At 45.2% G+C, this 16,200-nt stretch overlaps 1 protein-coding gene across 7 annotated transcripts in view; it reads left to right on the forward strand.

Annotated features, from left to right (window-relative positions):
* The window catches only part of LOC147609780 (uncharacterized), a 107,755-nt gene that overhangs the window by 46,922 nt on the left and 44,633 nt on the right, over positions 1 to 16,200 (forward strand). For 6 of the 7 annotated variants that reach the window (XM_086786807.1, XM_086786810.1, XM_086786804.1 and 3 more), the window contains 6 exons: positions 6,846 to 6,964; positions 7,133 to 7,339; positions 7,423 to 7,515; positions 7,615 to 7,734; positions 7,825 to 8,511; positions 8,820 to 9,525. In XM_086786807.1, coding sequence (XP_086642933.1) covers positions 6,846 to 6,964; positions 7,133 to 7,339; positions 7,423 to 7,515; positions 7,615 to 7,734; positions 7,825 to 8,511; positions 8,820 to 9,525 — 1,932 coding nt within the window. The remainder of the gene's footprint in view (positions 1 to 6,845; positions 6,965 to 7,132; positions 7,340 to 7,422; positions 7,516 to 7,614; positions 7,735 to 7,824; positions 8,512 to 8,819; positions 9,526 to 16,200) is intronic. The other variant, XM_086786806.1, reaches the window with a different exon arrangement.

The raw sequence follows: 16,200 nt of genomic DNA on the forward strand, positions 1-16,200 counted from the left end.
TACCTAACCACTAAATGCAACTAAAATGAATATGTGTATAAATACCTATTCTATTTTTTTATTTTGATTTTTTTATTATTTTTTTAAATGATTTTATTTTTTTACTTTTTTTTCTTTTTTTCTAATTACACAAAAATATGAATTACGCTAAAAAAAATACTAATTATGCATAAAATTAAAAAAATTTTAAAACAATGCAAGTTTCACTAATTATCCAAAAAATTACAGAAATTTAAGAAATAAAAAGTTACAGAATATGCAAAAAATTTGGATTCCTAAAAATACATAATTTACAGAATTTATTTCTTTTTAATTTCTTTTCTTTTCTTTCTTTCTCTTTTCTTCTCTCTTTTTTTTTAAAAAAAATTTATTGTTTTATGGTTTTTTTCTTTTTTTTTCTATCTTTTTCTTTTTTTAAAAAAAACTAATAAATTTTGTACTAATTACACAAAAATATGAATTATGCTAAAAAAATACTAATTATGCACAGAAAGGCTAAAAAAATACAAGTTACTTTACTTATGCAAAATTTTACAGAAATTTAAAAAATAAAAAATGGATTCAAAATACAAACACCAAAATTATTTTTTTAAAAAAAAATTTATTGTTTTATGGTTTTTTTTCTTTCTTTTTTTTCTATCTCTTTTTCTCTTTTTTTTCGCTTTTCTCTCTTTTTTTTTCTTTTTAAAAAAAAATATATTTTTTTATTGTTTTGTTGTTTTGTTTTTATTACTATATTTTAAAAAAAAAATAAAAAAAATAAAAAACATGAAAAATTAATGAAAAAAAATAAAAAAATAAAAAATAAAATTTTAAAAGGAACTAACCTTATCAGCTCGCTTCGCGCCTCGTCGGATTTCTCGTTGCTCCCACGCGTTACCCACTTGCTCCAGCCCGACGCCAGCTGCTCTCTTCAATGAGCGCGTCTTCGTTCACCACCTCCTCCGTCGGCCTTTGCTCCCAACTCCACGCAGCCGACGCGTGCTTTGCTTGCGCCCGCCTTCAGCTTTCAACTCCACGCAGTCCACACGTAGATCTCCTCACCGCCCTACTGCCAACGCCTTCTTCTCGTCTTGCTTCTGCCAGCCGTCGCGTGCTTGCACCTACAGCCAGCCTTCACAACTCCACGTAGCGTGGAGCCTCCTCTGTTGGCCTGCCTTCGCTTCGACTTGCCCGCCTTCATGCCTCCACACGCTTTGCTTGCGCCTACTGGTGCTTCAGTCGCCATCACTCCACGCTGCTGTCCACTCTCTGAGGCGCCTTCTAGCCTCCACGCCTCCCACTTCGACGCAGCTACACGCCTCTAACTTCTTCAGCCGCCTCCACCTCACGCTGTCGGCCGAGTCAGCTTATACACAGCTACCGCCCACCTACGGCAACACCTTCAGCTGCCTCCACTCCACGCTGTCGACAGCTTGCACTTCGACCTCCTCTTCTGCTGCGCCCGATGAAGACGCCCCCCACAGCGCCTCTCCAAGCTGGCCTCCTTCAGTGTATATATTTTTTTCTTTTTTTTTCTTTTTTTTAAAAAGCCGCCTCCAATACTTCCCACCTACCTCTCGCCAGCCACGTCAAAAAATACAAAAACAGAAAGCACTTTAACCTAATTAATGGCGGGATTACTCTACTGCAATGGGGTTTTAATTTTTTTGCTTCTAATCAAAAAACAGAAAACACACAAGGCGCCCTTGAGATCACACACTCAATGCCCTTGCAAACTCTACTCTAATCTACCCTAATCCACGATTTTGTAATCAATGGAGCACTTAGTAAGAAGTAATGGTCAACACCCTTCACTAACTTAGGTGTGCGGCAGCGGCGCCATTGTTTGGGACATCATAGCATAGCGGAGGCTACACTCCAACCCACACAGATTGTCAATCCGTGAATGCAACTCGGTTAGCGCATAGAGGCTATCCCGAATGGGAGAAGATTAGTTAACCACATACTAATGACTTCTAATCCTACTCAATCCTTCTTCAACAATCAAGCAATCAATCGTTGATTCCTTCTTAATCTAACATAATCAACGCATTAAGATTAGGCTACACTTAAGCACAAAAATGCAACTTATGCAAAGAATCTAACATGCAAAGAGCTATCACACAAGCCTCAACTACACATCATTTCATGCACAAAAACGCAAAAACGCCTAATCCACTTAGATTAGCAAGTGTGTAGACCACAACCTTATATCATTGAATACGTAGAGAATAGAGAGTACAAGATTGAAGCAAGAACGGAGATGGAGAGCCTTGGGAGAGCACAAGAGAAGGAGCTATGGAGCAAGCTCTCTCTATGAGCCTCTCAACCAAATGACCAAAAGTCCCCTTTAGCTCTCAAATGAGCCACTTTTTATACAAAAACTCTAAAACTCTCAAAAGTTCCCATGTGGGATTATTGTCAAGCCCACTCCCACATTCATCTACAACTTGGAACTCTTTACAAGAGCCCTAAGTGTCTTTTTTGTTGCATCCTTGCATTGATCTTCACTCGTCACGCAACAAGCGAGGAAGGAGGCGGGGGGGGGGGGGGAGAGATGGCGGGGGAGGAAGCGAGGAAGGAGGCGGGGGAGGAGAAGGCGGGGGGTAGATGGCGGGGGAGGAGGCGAGGGAGGAGGCGAGGGAGGAGGCGGGGGGGAGAGGTGGGGGAAAGGGGGGGGAGAGGGGGGCGCGCGACGGTGAGGAGCAGCAGGGGGAGGTTAGACGGGAGGGGGGGATGAGGCGTAGCTCGCAGGAGCAGATCGACGCAGGTTGGAAGATGTTAAAGCACAAGTTAAGTCTACACTCTTCGTGATCTAAAGGAGGTTTTATGATTTGGTGAAAAACTTGTTTATTTTGGCAACACGGTTAAGTTTACTTGGTGTGTTTATGAATAGGGGAAATTAAATGAATGTTCACTTAAAACGTATTTATGCAAAGTTAATATTGTTCTGTATATGATGTGTGTTTCATTGCAAGCAGAAGACATTCAGTGAAAGGGGTAGCTATGTTGCTCTTAAATCCTTACACGGGAACTCCCATATCTATTGGACTTCCTATCCTGCCCTATGAGGGCAATGCATTTGAGTTGGTCCTTGGTCACCCCACCCCCATTGCTAAAAATATTGTTAAAATTCTTAAAGAGCCTTACTCCATTCTCTTCCTTAGAGGAGTTTCCTGGGTTATTAGGATCATGCAAGGTAGGGATTGCATCCTTATATTGTTTGACTTTTAGCATTTGGCACATCTCAGGAGTGGGAAGGTCAGCTTTCCGAGCCCACCAATCCCTAAAGAAAAGGAGGGCATACTTCTGGGATAACTCCTCTCTCCTGATTTCAGCCCTAGTACTAAGGACATCTTTTTGAACAGCAGGGTCCTTCATTTTGGCTATAGCTTCCAACTCTTTTAGCTTTAGATAAAGCAAGTCTCTTCTGTTTTCTTGATTTTGGTTACCTCTTTCCTAATGCATATCAACAGGGCTTGGGTAGATTTGATGGCCAAACTCCATGCCCTTGCAGGGGTGAGACCACAACGGAAGAAATCAGTCCAGATTCTTTTGACTTCTTTCTTTATAATAGGCATTTTGAATAGGGTTGGATCCGTGTGGAACCACTGATTAGAAACCTTTTTATCATGGTTATCCAACACTAATGTAATGGGATGATGGTCTGAGAGGCAGTAGACACATCTGCTCTACATTCACGTCTGATGTGGGAGCTACCCAAGGTCTTGCTCATGTATGTTGTGTCCAATTTGGCTTTCCTGGTCAAGTCCCCAGGGGCATAATTCTACCACGTGTATTCACCAATATTCCCAACGTCACATAACCCAAAGTGGTGAGTAGTGCTTTGCCAAGCTTGGAGCTCAGCAGCTTTAATGACTTGTCCCAAACCTCTGAGTCTGTCATTTCTGGATTCCATCATATTGAAATCCCCAATTAGAATGATAGGTTCAAGAACACTTCTCAATGTACCCCAGGTTCTAATTCTGATAGCCTAGGCACCTCCAGCATAAATACCAACGAAGGAGAAGGTGGACATTTCAAATGCAGCCCAATCCTCACATCCTGTTGTTCATTCTGATGGTCCACATGCATACCCATAGCCACTCCTCCAGATCCCTGACAGTGGGCAATATAGATCCAGATGTGATCTTTAGAGATGTTGAGCAGCCTTTTTTCAAGCTCATCCCCACTAGCTTTGACTTCGTTAGAGCTATGAAGTCAAATCTACCCTATTTCCTTAGCCATTGTTTCACTAGTTGGACTTTTGTGAGGTCAGTCAACCCCTTTACATTTAGAGTGGTGCATCTTATTTACCTTTCTTCTGGGTGTTGACCTTTTTAGGTCCAACTTTGGAGGCAGCTTGAGGTGTGGTGGATCCAACTTGAGCATGCATTCTTTTCAATTCCTTAACTATTTCCATTTCTTTGGGAATACTGTTTTTTGTATCAAACAGATACTGGTCAGCCCTATCTTGCTCTTTTCTCCTCAAGCCAGCCAACGTTAAGTGGGTAGGGATCAACTGGTCATGGTCCATTTGGTTTGTTTCGGCTAGAATTCTTGATTTGTCCAGGGGAGTGGATTGAATGAACTCTTGTGAGTCACCCAAGTCTTCGGGGTCCGATATGCTATCTAAGAAGGCAAAGGAGTTAGCAAAATCCCTCTAGTTACTCGGCCTATTTTGTCCGAGGCTAAAGGTGTTCCTTCTGTTGGGTATGATAAACTTTTCTCCCTTGTCTTTTGAAGAAGAGGGAGCAAGGTGAGGGTGCACAGTTTGACTATTAGTAACTCTAGCAGGCTAAGTTTTGTTGTTGGTTGTTGGAAGGCTAGGAGCTGATGTCCTTCAGATTGGGGTATTTGGTAGGACACTCTCTAATAACATGCCCTTGCTTTCCACAATGAAAGCAAGCATTGGGTAGGTGTTTATACAAAATGCTTTGCTGTAAGATGTAGTCCCCACAATTGATTTCAATCTCATCTATTAGGGGCCTATCTAGATCAACTTCCACAAGGACTTGAGGATGCCAAGCCGGGTTGTAATCGTTTTTGGGCCTATGCCAAGCACTTTCCCTATTGGGGAAACATATTTTTTAAGCCAAGGGTATAGATAAAAAGGTAGGTTGGGCAGTTCAACCCACACCAGACAGGCTGAAGGCTTTGGACCGTGAGGGTTAAAACTTTTGGACAAACTGAAGAAGCAGAATGGGATGTTCCTGTACATCCATTGCCCTGATCCAAGAACCTTAAGAGCCATATTTGAGTCTTTGAACAGAAAGGGGTAATACCCATTTGGGAGGGCTTGGTTGATGTCTACCTCAATGCCAATTGATAGCCAGTTATCTTTGACCTTGCCCCTAAGGAACTCAACTGGAGGCCAAGGACCGAACAATAACCCTACTAAGCACCAGGCTGTGTAATCCATTTCCATTGAATGAACCATATTTGGCGGAAGAGAGACCAGAGGTTTAATGGAAGAGGAATTACCTGATGGGGCCACGGCCTTGGTTGGATTTTGCTTGTTATTCTGCGCGTCTTCTTCAACTTGCTTGTGCAGCAGCATCAAATTCAGTTCTTCCACTCGAGCTCTGGAGTCTTCCAATTTTTTTTTGGTGTCCAAGAAGTCCACTAGCACTTGCTCGTATTTCAACATCGCTTCTCGATTCCCATCCATGGTAGGCGGCCATTGCACGAACTGTTGAAATGTTGTAGCTTCGTTTCTTGACCCAGGGGGGATGGCAGCGTAATAGTCCTAGAGCCAGAACTGGTGCCCTGAGCTTTGAGCAAAGTGGGGGTTCCCCTCCACTTGGTACCCATACACCTGAGGGGGGGGACGATGGCGAGAGAGGGGATTAACGAAGCCTACAACCAAGCAGAGCCCTTGGGCAGCAGGTTGAGAGAGGCGAAACCCTAACGGGAGGGGGCCTGCCAAAATGTAATCGGAGTTTGCATGCTCGACGAGGAGTTTGTTAGCTTTACACCTCAACTGCAAGATTTTCTTATTCACCTGCAGAGTTTTCTTAAATATTGCAAAATCCAAAGCAGTTAAAGCCATAGTCACAGGGGACGTGGGGGACGGACCCCTGGGACGGGGGAACACCGTCCCATAAAGCGCGGGAACGGAACCGGACACGGGACGGCTAGGGGACGTGTGAGCCCACGCTGCAACAAGGGGACGGCGATTCCGGGACGGCGGGACTGCGGTTCGTGTGGGACGGAGCTGGACGGGATGGTCAACGGACCGTTGGGCAGTGTGCCGTTGCGCCCTGTAGGTCGTTGGGCGCCTAGCCGTTGAGCAGCCCTCCCCACTTGGCCCATGGCTATAAGAAGAGCCCCCATTGGCAAGGCTCAAGCAAGGCTCAAGCAACTTGCAAGGCTCCTAGCAAGTTTGCCCTTGTCTCTTGCTTTAGCCTTTGGCGACTGGGTCCTGGGTGCCCGATCTCCTTTTTTGTAACACCCATTTTTTTGCGAGTATGACTTAATATTGATGCTTTGGAAGTGTAAAGTGACTTTGTTTTAGTATTGTCAAGTTTCTTAAATGAGTGCTTACTTAAAATTGCATATTTTGTATGCCGTCGCTTGCCGTCCCCCGTTCCCCGTCCCGGTTACCAGGAATCCCCGTCCCCGTCCCCGTTCCCCGTTCCCATTCCCCGTCCCATGTTACTATGGTTAAAGCACAAGTTAAGTCTACACTCTTCGTTGATCTAAAGGAGGTTTTATGATTTGGTGAAAAACTTGTTTATTTTGGCAACACGGTTAAGTTTAGTTGGTGTGTTTATGAATAGGGGAAATTAAATGACTGTTCACTTAAAACGTATTTATGCAAAGTTAATATCGCTCTGTATATGATGTGTGTTTCATTGCAGGCAGAAGACATTTAGTGAAAGGGGTAGCTACGTTGCTCTTAAATCCTTACACGGGAACTCCCATATCCATTGGACTTTTTGGAAGTTGGGGAATGGGAAAATCTAGTTTCATGCTCCAGGTAATATTTGGAAATCCAAAAACTCAGAAGCTAATCTTCAGTTCGCTCTTAAGAGGATTAGACCTTGCATGTTCCTCGATGCATGATATACATATTGTATTCTGTCACTTGAATAAAACAACAAATTTTATCACCCTGAATTGCTTGTTGATATATGTATGTGGAAAGGTGGAAGAAGCTTTGTTGTGTATGGCTGTCAAAGAAACTTTCAGAGACACTAGTCCTTCTACTACTAAATCCCCTGATCAATTACTGCTCGGAAAGGAGTCAACTGTGCCTAAATTCTCCTCAACTGGAGCAGCACTCCGTGTCAAGGTGGCCAAGGCTCTTTACAAACTAACTCTAAAAGCAGATATTGTTACCGATGAGATCAAGGTATCATGAGCTTGTTTGGTTCTTTAAGAGTAGCTTTCCACTCGGATTCAACTTCAGGCTTGCTGAGGCAATGCATCTAACAGGAAGTGGATGTGATTGATAAATTTCCAATCGAGTTGCACTCTCTGAATCCCGCATTGTTCAAAGATTTGGCATTGGCAGATCGATCAAAATTGGTGCGTGGATTTAGTAAAATTGTTTGGCTTGGAACATTAATGTTTTATTCTAACAATCCACATGAAGTTTTCAGATTTGATTGTTTTGCTTGTATTCAGGTGAAGTTTCGTGGTACGAGAAATGCCATACTGACTGATCAAAAATTTCTATTCAAGTTATACTCTCAGTGTCGCCAAGTGTTCAAAGGTTTGGCATCGGCAGTTAAAAAGTCAAAGTTGGTGAGTGGAAGTATTGAAGTTCTTTGGATTGGAACATCAACATTTTACTCATGTTCATGTATTTATGTTTAATTGTGTGCTTGTATTCAGGTACGGTTGTTTCCTGGGGAACATGGTGAGAGCAAAGCCATACGGACACAACTAACAGGGCACACACCTGCTGTGCTGACCGTGCATTATAATGCATGGCAATATGACAATAAGACTCAAGCATCTGCTGGGCTTGCCGTGGAAATTAGCAAAGAGCTAGAGGATTCCATGACTCCACCTCAATGGCTAAGAATGTGCTGGATATACTCATGGGAAAGCCAGCCCACTGATATCTTTGTGAAGCTTCTTCTTCCAGTCTTCCTTGCTTTTGTTATTGCATGTGGAATACTAGTGCTGTGGAGGGTAGCGCCAATCAGAACAGAGTACAAGCTTTTGACTCTGCCAGTAGGTGTTTTTGGTGTCATCTGGGTATTCTTCAAGACTCTTTTGGCAGTTGTGCAGCCAGTGACAGACACAATCTTCAAATACATCAAATCTCCTGATCACAAATCCATGCTTGGGTACCAGCAAAAAGTGATTCGTGATATAAATTTTCTTCACGATCAGCTTTGCAAAGAGGCAAATTTTCTCTGGAAGGTTCTTGGCTTCATGGGGTCATCCTTCATAAAAAACAAATATAATATGGAGGGAACTAGCATGAGGAAACAACATCCTCGTTTGAACAATCTGCGCATTGTGGTCTTTGTGGATGATCTAGACAGATGTGATGAAAAGACCGTTTTAGAGGTTGTCACATACCCTTGCCTCCTCCATTTTTCTGTGTGCATAAAATAGCTCTTCTTGATATTTGGCACTATACTTACGGCTAGTTCTCGACACTGGCCAGTTTTGGCAATTGGTGGTGAACATAACCACCGTTCCAAAAAGAGTGCACAGCCACTCTTATATGTTTTGTAAGTAGAAATCAAGTGGAAATTTCTCCTTGCGTGGAAAGTGGGCCTTAGTCATGGGTTTTTCCATGGGTTTAATCTTCTTAAATAATACTTGTCATCTGATAACCTACTGACTCTGCTTCTTTTTTCTTTTGGGTGCAGGTGCTTCGTGCAATCAGTCAGATCTTGGGTTCCTGTGGCATAAATGTTGTTATTGGTATTGACAAGGGCATGGTTGAACGTGCTATTACCAAAGAGAGTTTGAAAGATATTAGCGACAAGGTGCTGGAGTTAATGGCTGAAAAGAGCAGAGAGGCCTTTGCGAAGGATACAAGCTCGTACACTTATGACTTGGCTGACAAATACTTGCAGAAGATTATTCAGCTACCCGTTCAGATGCCAGACCCAAGTAACAAAAACCTTAAAAATTTCCTTGAAGGACAGATTGGTCGAAACACAAGCAAGGAGAAAGCAAAAGCCTCAAATGAGGATACTAAGAAAGAATCAAAGGAGGAGAAGATAGAGGAGGAGGCGGATGATGATGCAACAGGTCTGCAGGGCATTCAAATTCAAGATCCAGGTTCGAGTTCTCAGGAGGCGGATGATGATGCAACAGGTCTGCAGGGCATTCAAATTCAAGCAACAGGTTCGAGTTCTCAGGAGGCGGATGATGATGCAAGAGAAGGCCACGGCGACACGCCTCTTGTCCAAGCCAGTAACGTCTCTCTCCATACAACAAATGAGGATACTAAAAAAGAATCAAAGAAGAAGATAGAGGCGAATGAGGAGTATGATCCAATAGGTCTGCAGGGCATTCAAATTCAAGATCCAGGTTCGAGTTCTCAAGGCCAGGATACAACAAATGATGGTAATTGATTTCTCTCATCATCTTTTTGAGGTTTTCAAATCCTAAAGTGTAATTAATCTCGATTAACAACTCTTAGAACCCACCAACGGCTCTATGCGCACTTCTGTTGCAGCCTCCTTTCCCTGACGGGCTCCGCTCCTTCCTTTTGCTGCACAGTCGATGTTGTTTGCCTACAGGGCTGATCTCCTGTGTTGGCTGCTTCGAAAAGCCTTTGAGTAAGCTTGCTCCCAAAAACCTCTGTTGATTAAGCTTTGAGTAAGCTTGCTCCCAAAAACCTCTGTTGATTAGCCTATACTTGGTCTTCTCTCTTCAGCTTTCTTTAGAGCCTTATTCCAGACGAGTTTCTTTTACAACTAGAAATGCTTTTTTGGCTTGCGTTAATTAATTAAAATCTTTTTTTTTTTGGGTTGCTTTAACATAACGGTCAGTTTTAGTGGAGTTTTACTCCATGCAGTAGAAGTCTTCTACGTCTGAGGGCATTCCATGTGCTCCATCTCCGTCTGTGGTTGGATGTTCCTCCATCTGCAATTGCTATCCACCGAGCCACGTCCGAGGCTGCTTTTGGCATTCCATGTGCTCCATCTCTGTTTGTGATAGCATGTTCCCCCATCTGCAATTGCTGTGGTGGAGACTCGCTTTGCGATTGAGTGATGCGGCTTTTCACGTCCAAGATTGTGTTTGGCATTCCATGTGCTCCATCTCCGATTGGTGGAGGCTTACCCTAAGATTAAATGATGCCGCCCTTCTACGTCGAACATTGGCTGCATGTGGTCTTCTACGGGCCGTGCGATTGGTTTTGTGTGCCATTTCGAACCTTGGTACAAGCCCCCCTCTCCGACTAGTGTTGGGTGCTTTTTGGTACATTCTCGCCTTGTACATGCCTTTCCACGGGCTCTTAGATTGGTTTGTGCTCTTCCACGTCGAACTTTGGCTGCATGCGGTCTTCCACGGGTTGTTTCGTACCTTCTGGCACAAATCCTATTCCATCCCATGCATGGGATGGACATCATTTGGTAGACGCAAGTGGTATGTTTGCATATGCATGATTCCAGTTGGCAGTTGTATTTGCGCTCTTCCATGTCGAACACTAGCTGCATGCGGTCTTCCACGGGTTGTTTGATTTGTTTTGGGTGCCGTTTTGTTCCTCTTGGCACAAATCTAGCTTCTACACGTTCCATGCATAGGATGGATATCACGCGGTGGTGGTATCTTTGCATCCGTGATTCGAGCCGGCAATTGTGTTCTATGCGTTCTGCTGTCCACAACTACTCTTGGCTTTTTCCTTATTGCATGTGAATGGAATATGCACAAATTCAGCTTTTACAAGCCTCCTGATATTATTGGGCATGGAGCAACATAATTGCAGGGGTGGATATCACGTTGTGGGTGCTCATGCTGTATTTGCATGCTTGTTATTTCTTATTCCGAGATTCTTTATAAATACCGCCTTTTTGTCATTGTACATATGCTTCTAAGCATGGCACCTAAAAGAATTCCACTGCTAGATATCTCAAACTCAACGCCTCCTCACCTATCCACTGTGCTTTAGTGTGACGTAGTGGTACCATTGCTCCCAGAAAGCTGGCTCCAAATTCCATAGTAGGATGGATTCTTATGCCACCTGAAGGTCCCAACTTCATAATCGAACGCCATGTCAATGATGTTAAATTAATGCACACCAAACAAAATTGTGAATATGCACATCAAATTTAGTTTGACTCTATCAATTTGGTCCTCTTTTCTCTATTTGTTTTGTTTAAAAATCTCACTATTTTTCTTTTTCTTCCTTCCAAATGCAACTCCCTGTGCACATGTCTAGTCTGAGTGGTGTACCTAGCTTATATTTTAAATAATGAGTTCTGGCTATTATGTCACCATTGGCATATCCTATTAAAACCCCAATCACTTTGGGTTTTTAGTGCACATTCTCTTTATTTTTTCCTTCCTAGTCATGAAAGTGAATACCCTCTCTCCTTGTCATCGATCCACCACCTTCTTAGTCATGAAAGTGAATATTCTCTCTTCCTCCCACCCACCCACCTTCTTCGTCTCCATCCTCGTCCTCATCCCTCTCTCTCTCTCTCTCTCTCTCTCTCTCTCTCCCCCTCTCTCTCTCTCTCCCTCCCACCCACCCACCTTCTTCGTCTCCATCCTCGTCCTCATCCCTCTCTCTCTCTCTCTCTCTCCCCCTCTCTCTCTCTCTCCCCCTCTCTCTCCAGCACTGCACCATAGAGTTTGGCTAGCACGTGGCCAACCATAACCGTCCTGTAGTTGCTCGGATCGAGCATATCCCCTGTTTTGTGAATCGGCACAATGGTATGCATCGTCCACTCCGCAGGCAAATCCTCTGCTAGTGCCCTGTTAAACAGGTGTGCAAGAAAAGGAGCTAAAGAATCTACTGCATATATGAGATGCTCACCCTGCAAGCCCATATGGTCGGCGGCCCGTCCATGCTGTAGGCGGCGGATAGCTTCCTGTACCATCGAGTGGGTAAAGAAGCTAGCTGTGGTAGGTCGAGGCTCCTGTGGCTGAGGTATAGGTGGCTGCTGTGGGGGATGGTATAGACCCTCTGCATATGTGTGCCATGTCTGTGGGTCTGCAATAGGTGTCGGGGTCCGGGGCTCTCTGAAGTGCCGCCATGAGACAGGGCTATCTCTACTCATGAAGAAATGAAAGATCTCTAGCTCCTGTATCTCTGCAAAGGCCCGCCTTTTGCGACGAGTAAGTCTCCTCATCTCTCTCCTCGACTCCTGCTCTGTGATGGCTCCCTAGGCTCTCTGTATGCGGAGTCGTGAGTATAGGGCTCTGCACTCGTCATCATACCATCTGTTCTGGGGCATAGTCCCAGGTCTCGCAGGCTCTCCTGAGTGTACACGATGTGGGAAGCTCTGTAATGCAGCCGTGTGTAGGAGTGATGCGAGCTGGGCTGTAATGGTATCCATAGATGCCAGGGGATCCATGAGTAGGAGCCCATCCTCTACTCTGCCAGTGTATATGTCTGCCATGTCATGTGTGAAGTAGATGGTAGTGTGTGGCGTCGGTATATGGGGGGCTGGTGATACTGGTGATCCGGCTAGTGAAAATGCCAAGTATGTATGATCTGCCCCAATAGGACGAGGTGGAATGGAGAATGAGGTGACAAGCTGTGATGCCTCCAAAGACCCCATAATGTAGTCTACCACCGTGCCTCCGGTCCGTGTATGACCCCCATGTGGGAAGCATGTCAGCCCTCCTGATCCCGGCCACTGTAGCATCCCGTTATAAATAACGAGACGATGCCTGGCTCCCAACTCTAGTAAGTGGTCCCCATAATGCCCTCTGTCTGGTCCAGTGTCCTCTGATGCCCGACTAGCCCCTATCTCCTCTGGATCCACAGGGTGGAGGATCTCCATGTCGTCATAGTCATACACCTCACACTGTCTACTCTGTGTGTGGGCATTGAAGTCGCCCGTAAGAAATACTTCCCCTAGTGTAGAATAATGCATAATCTCCTCTGACAGACAAGTGTATGGCGAGGCTCTTATCTCCTCCTCCTGTGGCATGTCCTCTGTAATGATGTAGGAGGATCCTGATGGAGAAAAGTAACATAGAGCTATGTATATAACCCTGTCCTGTGAGAGCTGTAAGCTGATCCACATGTATCTGGCCTCTGGATCCTGTGCTACCACTCTCAGTCTCCCCTGTAGCTCCCGTCTGAATAGGACTGCTACTCCCCCCGACCCTCTCGAGGTACCCTGGCGTGTGGTCCTCCTGTATGCTGACTCCCACTGGAATCCCTCTACTCGAGGTAGCCCTCTCTCTGGGCTCTGATGTGTCTCTGTCAGAAGTATGATGTCTCTCCCCACCATAACATGCTCCAGTCGTCCAGGCTGCACCCATAGTGAACCATTACAGTTCCATACTGCTATGTGTATCTTTATCAGTGGCCTGGTCTGTGTCCCATAGGCCCCAAACCGCTAATCCATGGGCCGGCCATCAATGATGACCCGACCATCTCGATAGAAGGCCTTCTTGCCTTCTCTCCTCGCGTGTAAGACTCGTGGCATGCAAGCTCTCCTATGCTCAAGCTGCATCCTCGTGAGATCATCATCCAAGAAAATAGGAGCTCCCTCTAAACCCCGTAGTATGACCCTCTTCCTCATGAAGGTGACCCTCTCCGTCTCTCCTGCAAACTGTAGGATGAGGGCTCGCTTGCGTGTTGAGTCTTTCCCGGCTCTCCATGCTTTGGTGAAGGGGAGAGGGTGCTCTTCCTTGTAGCCGAGCTTCATGCATAGAAGCTGTCCATCTTTCTCGGGAGTGGAGTCGGGTGTCTCGGCTATACCTGTGACTCGAATGTTGAGGCGGCGGGCATGCCTCATCTTCTCCTCCTCAATGGTGGTGTGAATGATTTGGTTTTCTTCCCTTTGAGTCTCCTCCCTCACTTCTTTACGGATGTTCTTCTTCACCACCTCGACCCATCCTGACTGCTTGGCTTCGAGCTTTCCCTCCATGTCCTTTGTGATCTCCTTGGAGATCTCTTCTTTGATGGCCGTGAGAGTGTTGTCATTGATCTCCCCTTCTTCCTTCTCAGCAGTCTTGATGGCTACCATTTCCACTTTCAATGCACTCACCTCCTCCTTGAGTGCCGTGTTCTCTTGTTCGAGGTTCGTGACCCGTGCTTCGAGAGCTATGATGTGCTTGTGTAGTTTGTTTTCCACCTCATTGAGGTTGGAATCGGATGTCTTCTTGTTCTCCTTGATTAATGCCTTCATTGCCATCTCTAGGGCCTCGAGTTTCTCTTGGAGACTCGGGGCCATTCCTCCAAATCACTCTGCAGTCCTTCCCACAGGCAGGGAGGAGAGAGAGAGAGAGAGAGAGAGTTATGTTGCTGCCTTGGGGGCCTGAGCAAGGGTAGGTGGGAAAAGGGCGTGACAGCAAAGTGGCGAACTTGGGAAAAGGCGGGCAGAGAGGCAGCGAACTGGCGAAGGCAAGCAAAGTGGCGAACTGGGGAAAAGGCGGGCAGAGAGGGCAGAGAGGCACCGAACTGTCGAAGGCAAGCAAAGTGGCGAACTGGGGAAAAGGCGGGCAGAGAGGCAGCGAACTGGTCACACATTGGTACTCACAGCATGGCCTAGACATGGATCATCTACCACCATTCCAGTATGACAGGGATGCACCACATATCCGTCTCTCTCATAGTGAGAGGAACAGAGTATTGAGACAGGATCTATGGCAGCTCTATACACGAGAGACATGGATATCGCCTACACAGCCTCTTCCACCGAAGATGCTATACTACAGAGATCACTTCATGAGTATCACTGATGATGGATTTATAGAGAGGCCTAGATACATGGAGGGCTTTTTACCACACGGCTCCCGAGTGGCTATTGGTCAGCTCAGAGTTTCATCACACCGATTGGAGATTGAGACTGGCAGAGCAGCACGGATCCCCCGAGAGGAGAGGGTATGCAAATTGTGCAGAGAGGAGGTGGAGAGTGAGGAGCATTATGTATGCAGATGTAGAGCATATACAGCCATCAGAGAGAGATATCCCATTTTATTCAGAGAGCCACATTCCCTACGCTAGATCTTTGAGACAGCAGACCAGCGCATACTGGGGAGATACATTCTAGACATACAGCGCCACAGAGAGACATTATTACAGGCTCAGACAGCTCCAGAGGGGGGGCGACAGACACAGATTACTACATTTTTTCAGAGATCCATACCCCTCCCAGCCCCTACACGGCAGGGAATTACTCTCCAGAGAGCAGAGACACTTAGAGCCCGCAGGAGACAGAGGACACCTGGCTTTCGGACACCACGCCTATACCAGAGAGAGATGACAGAGATCAGAGCTCAGTTTCACAGAGAGGGTGCGGAGCGACTGGCTCGCTTCAGAGCACACCCAGGCATGTTCTTCAGGGAGCTGTGGACACCCCCTTCACTGATGTATACCATTTTATACCCCCAGTATGGTACAGGATGGAGCTAGCTAGGTTGCATATCATGATTGTATACTCCATGCATATAGCTTTGCATTCTCCTAGTAATAGAGCTCCATCCCCTGCACACCCAGATTCAGCTTTTTTATTCAGTACTTTTTCATTTTGTTGGGATGACAGAGGATACCCCATACAGGTACTCCGATTTGTCTCATAGGCCGAGTTCGGTCTTTTGGAAGACGTTAATAAAATCTTTCTTTCTTTCTTTCTTTCTCTCTCTCTCTCTCTCTCCTCCCACCCATCCACCTTCTTCGTCTCCATCCTCGTCCTTCACCTTGTACCCAAGATGATGTACCTCATGGATATGATTTAATCTTTTTGGTCTCATAGGTCATTTTGGCCTTTTGAAGACGTTAATATAACTTTCTTTCTTTCTCTCTCTATTTGTGTGTACTATTAAATATTAATAATGGTAAATATAGAAATAAATAGGGTCTAGCTAGTTTTGTAAAATTTCACCTGGTATTCTAGCTTTAAATAAAGCAGTTCTAGAGTGTGAATAGTTGCTAGTGTGGGTTTTTTTTTGTGTTTGGGAACCATCTCTTAGAAGGATATTATGTAAGCAATGATGTGCAAAGGTGACACCTCTTGGCATCATACCTTGACATGTGGCATGTGTGGTGGTGGCATATGAGTGCAAATTGTAAACGGAAGCCTCTCTGATAAAAAAGATCAAACATCATAAAGA

This window comes from Cibotium barometz, chromosome 50 (assembly GCF_041138505.1).
Source record: "Cibotium barometz isolate CiBa-2024 chromosome 50, ASM4113850v1, whole genome shotgun sequence".
Classification (NCBI taxonomy): Eukaryota; Viridiplantae; Streptophyta; class Polypodiopsida; order Cyatheales; family Cibotiaceae; genus Cibotium; species Cibotium barometz.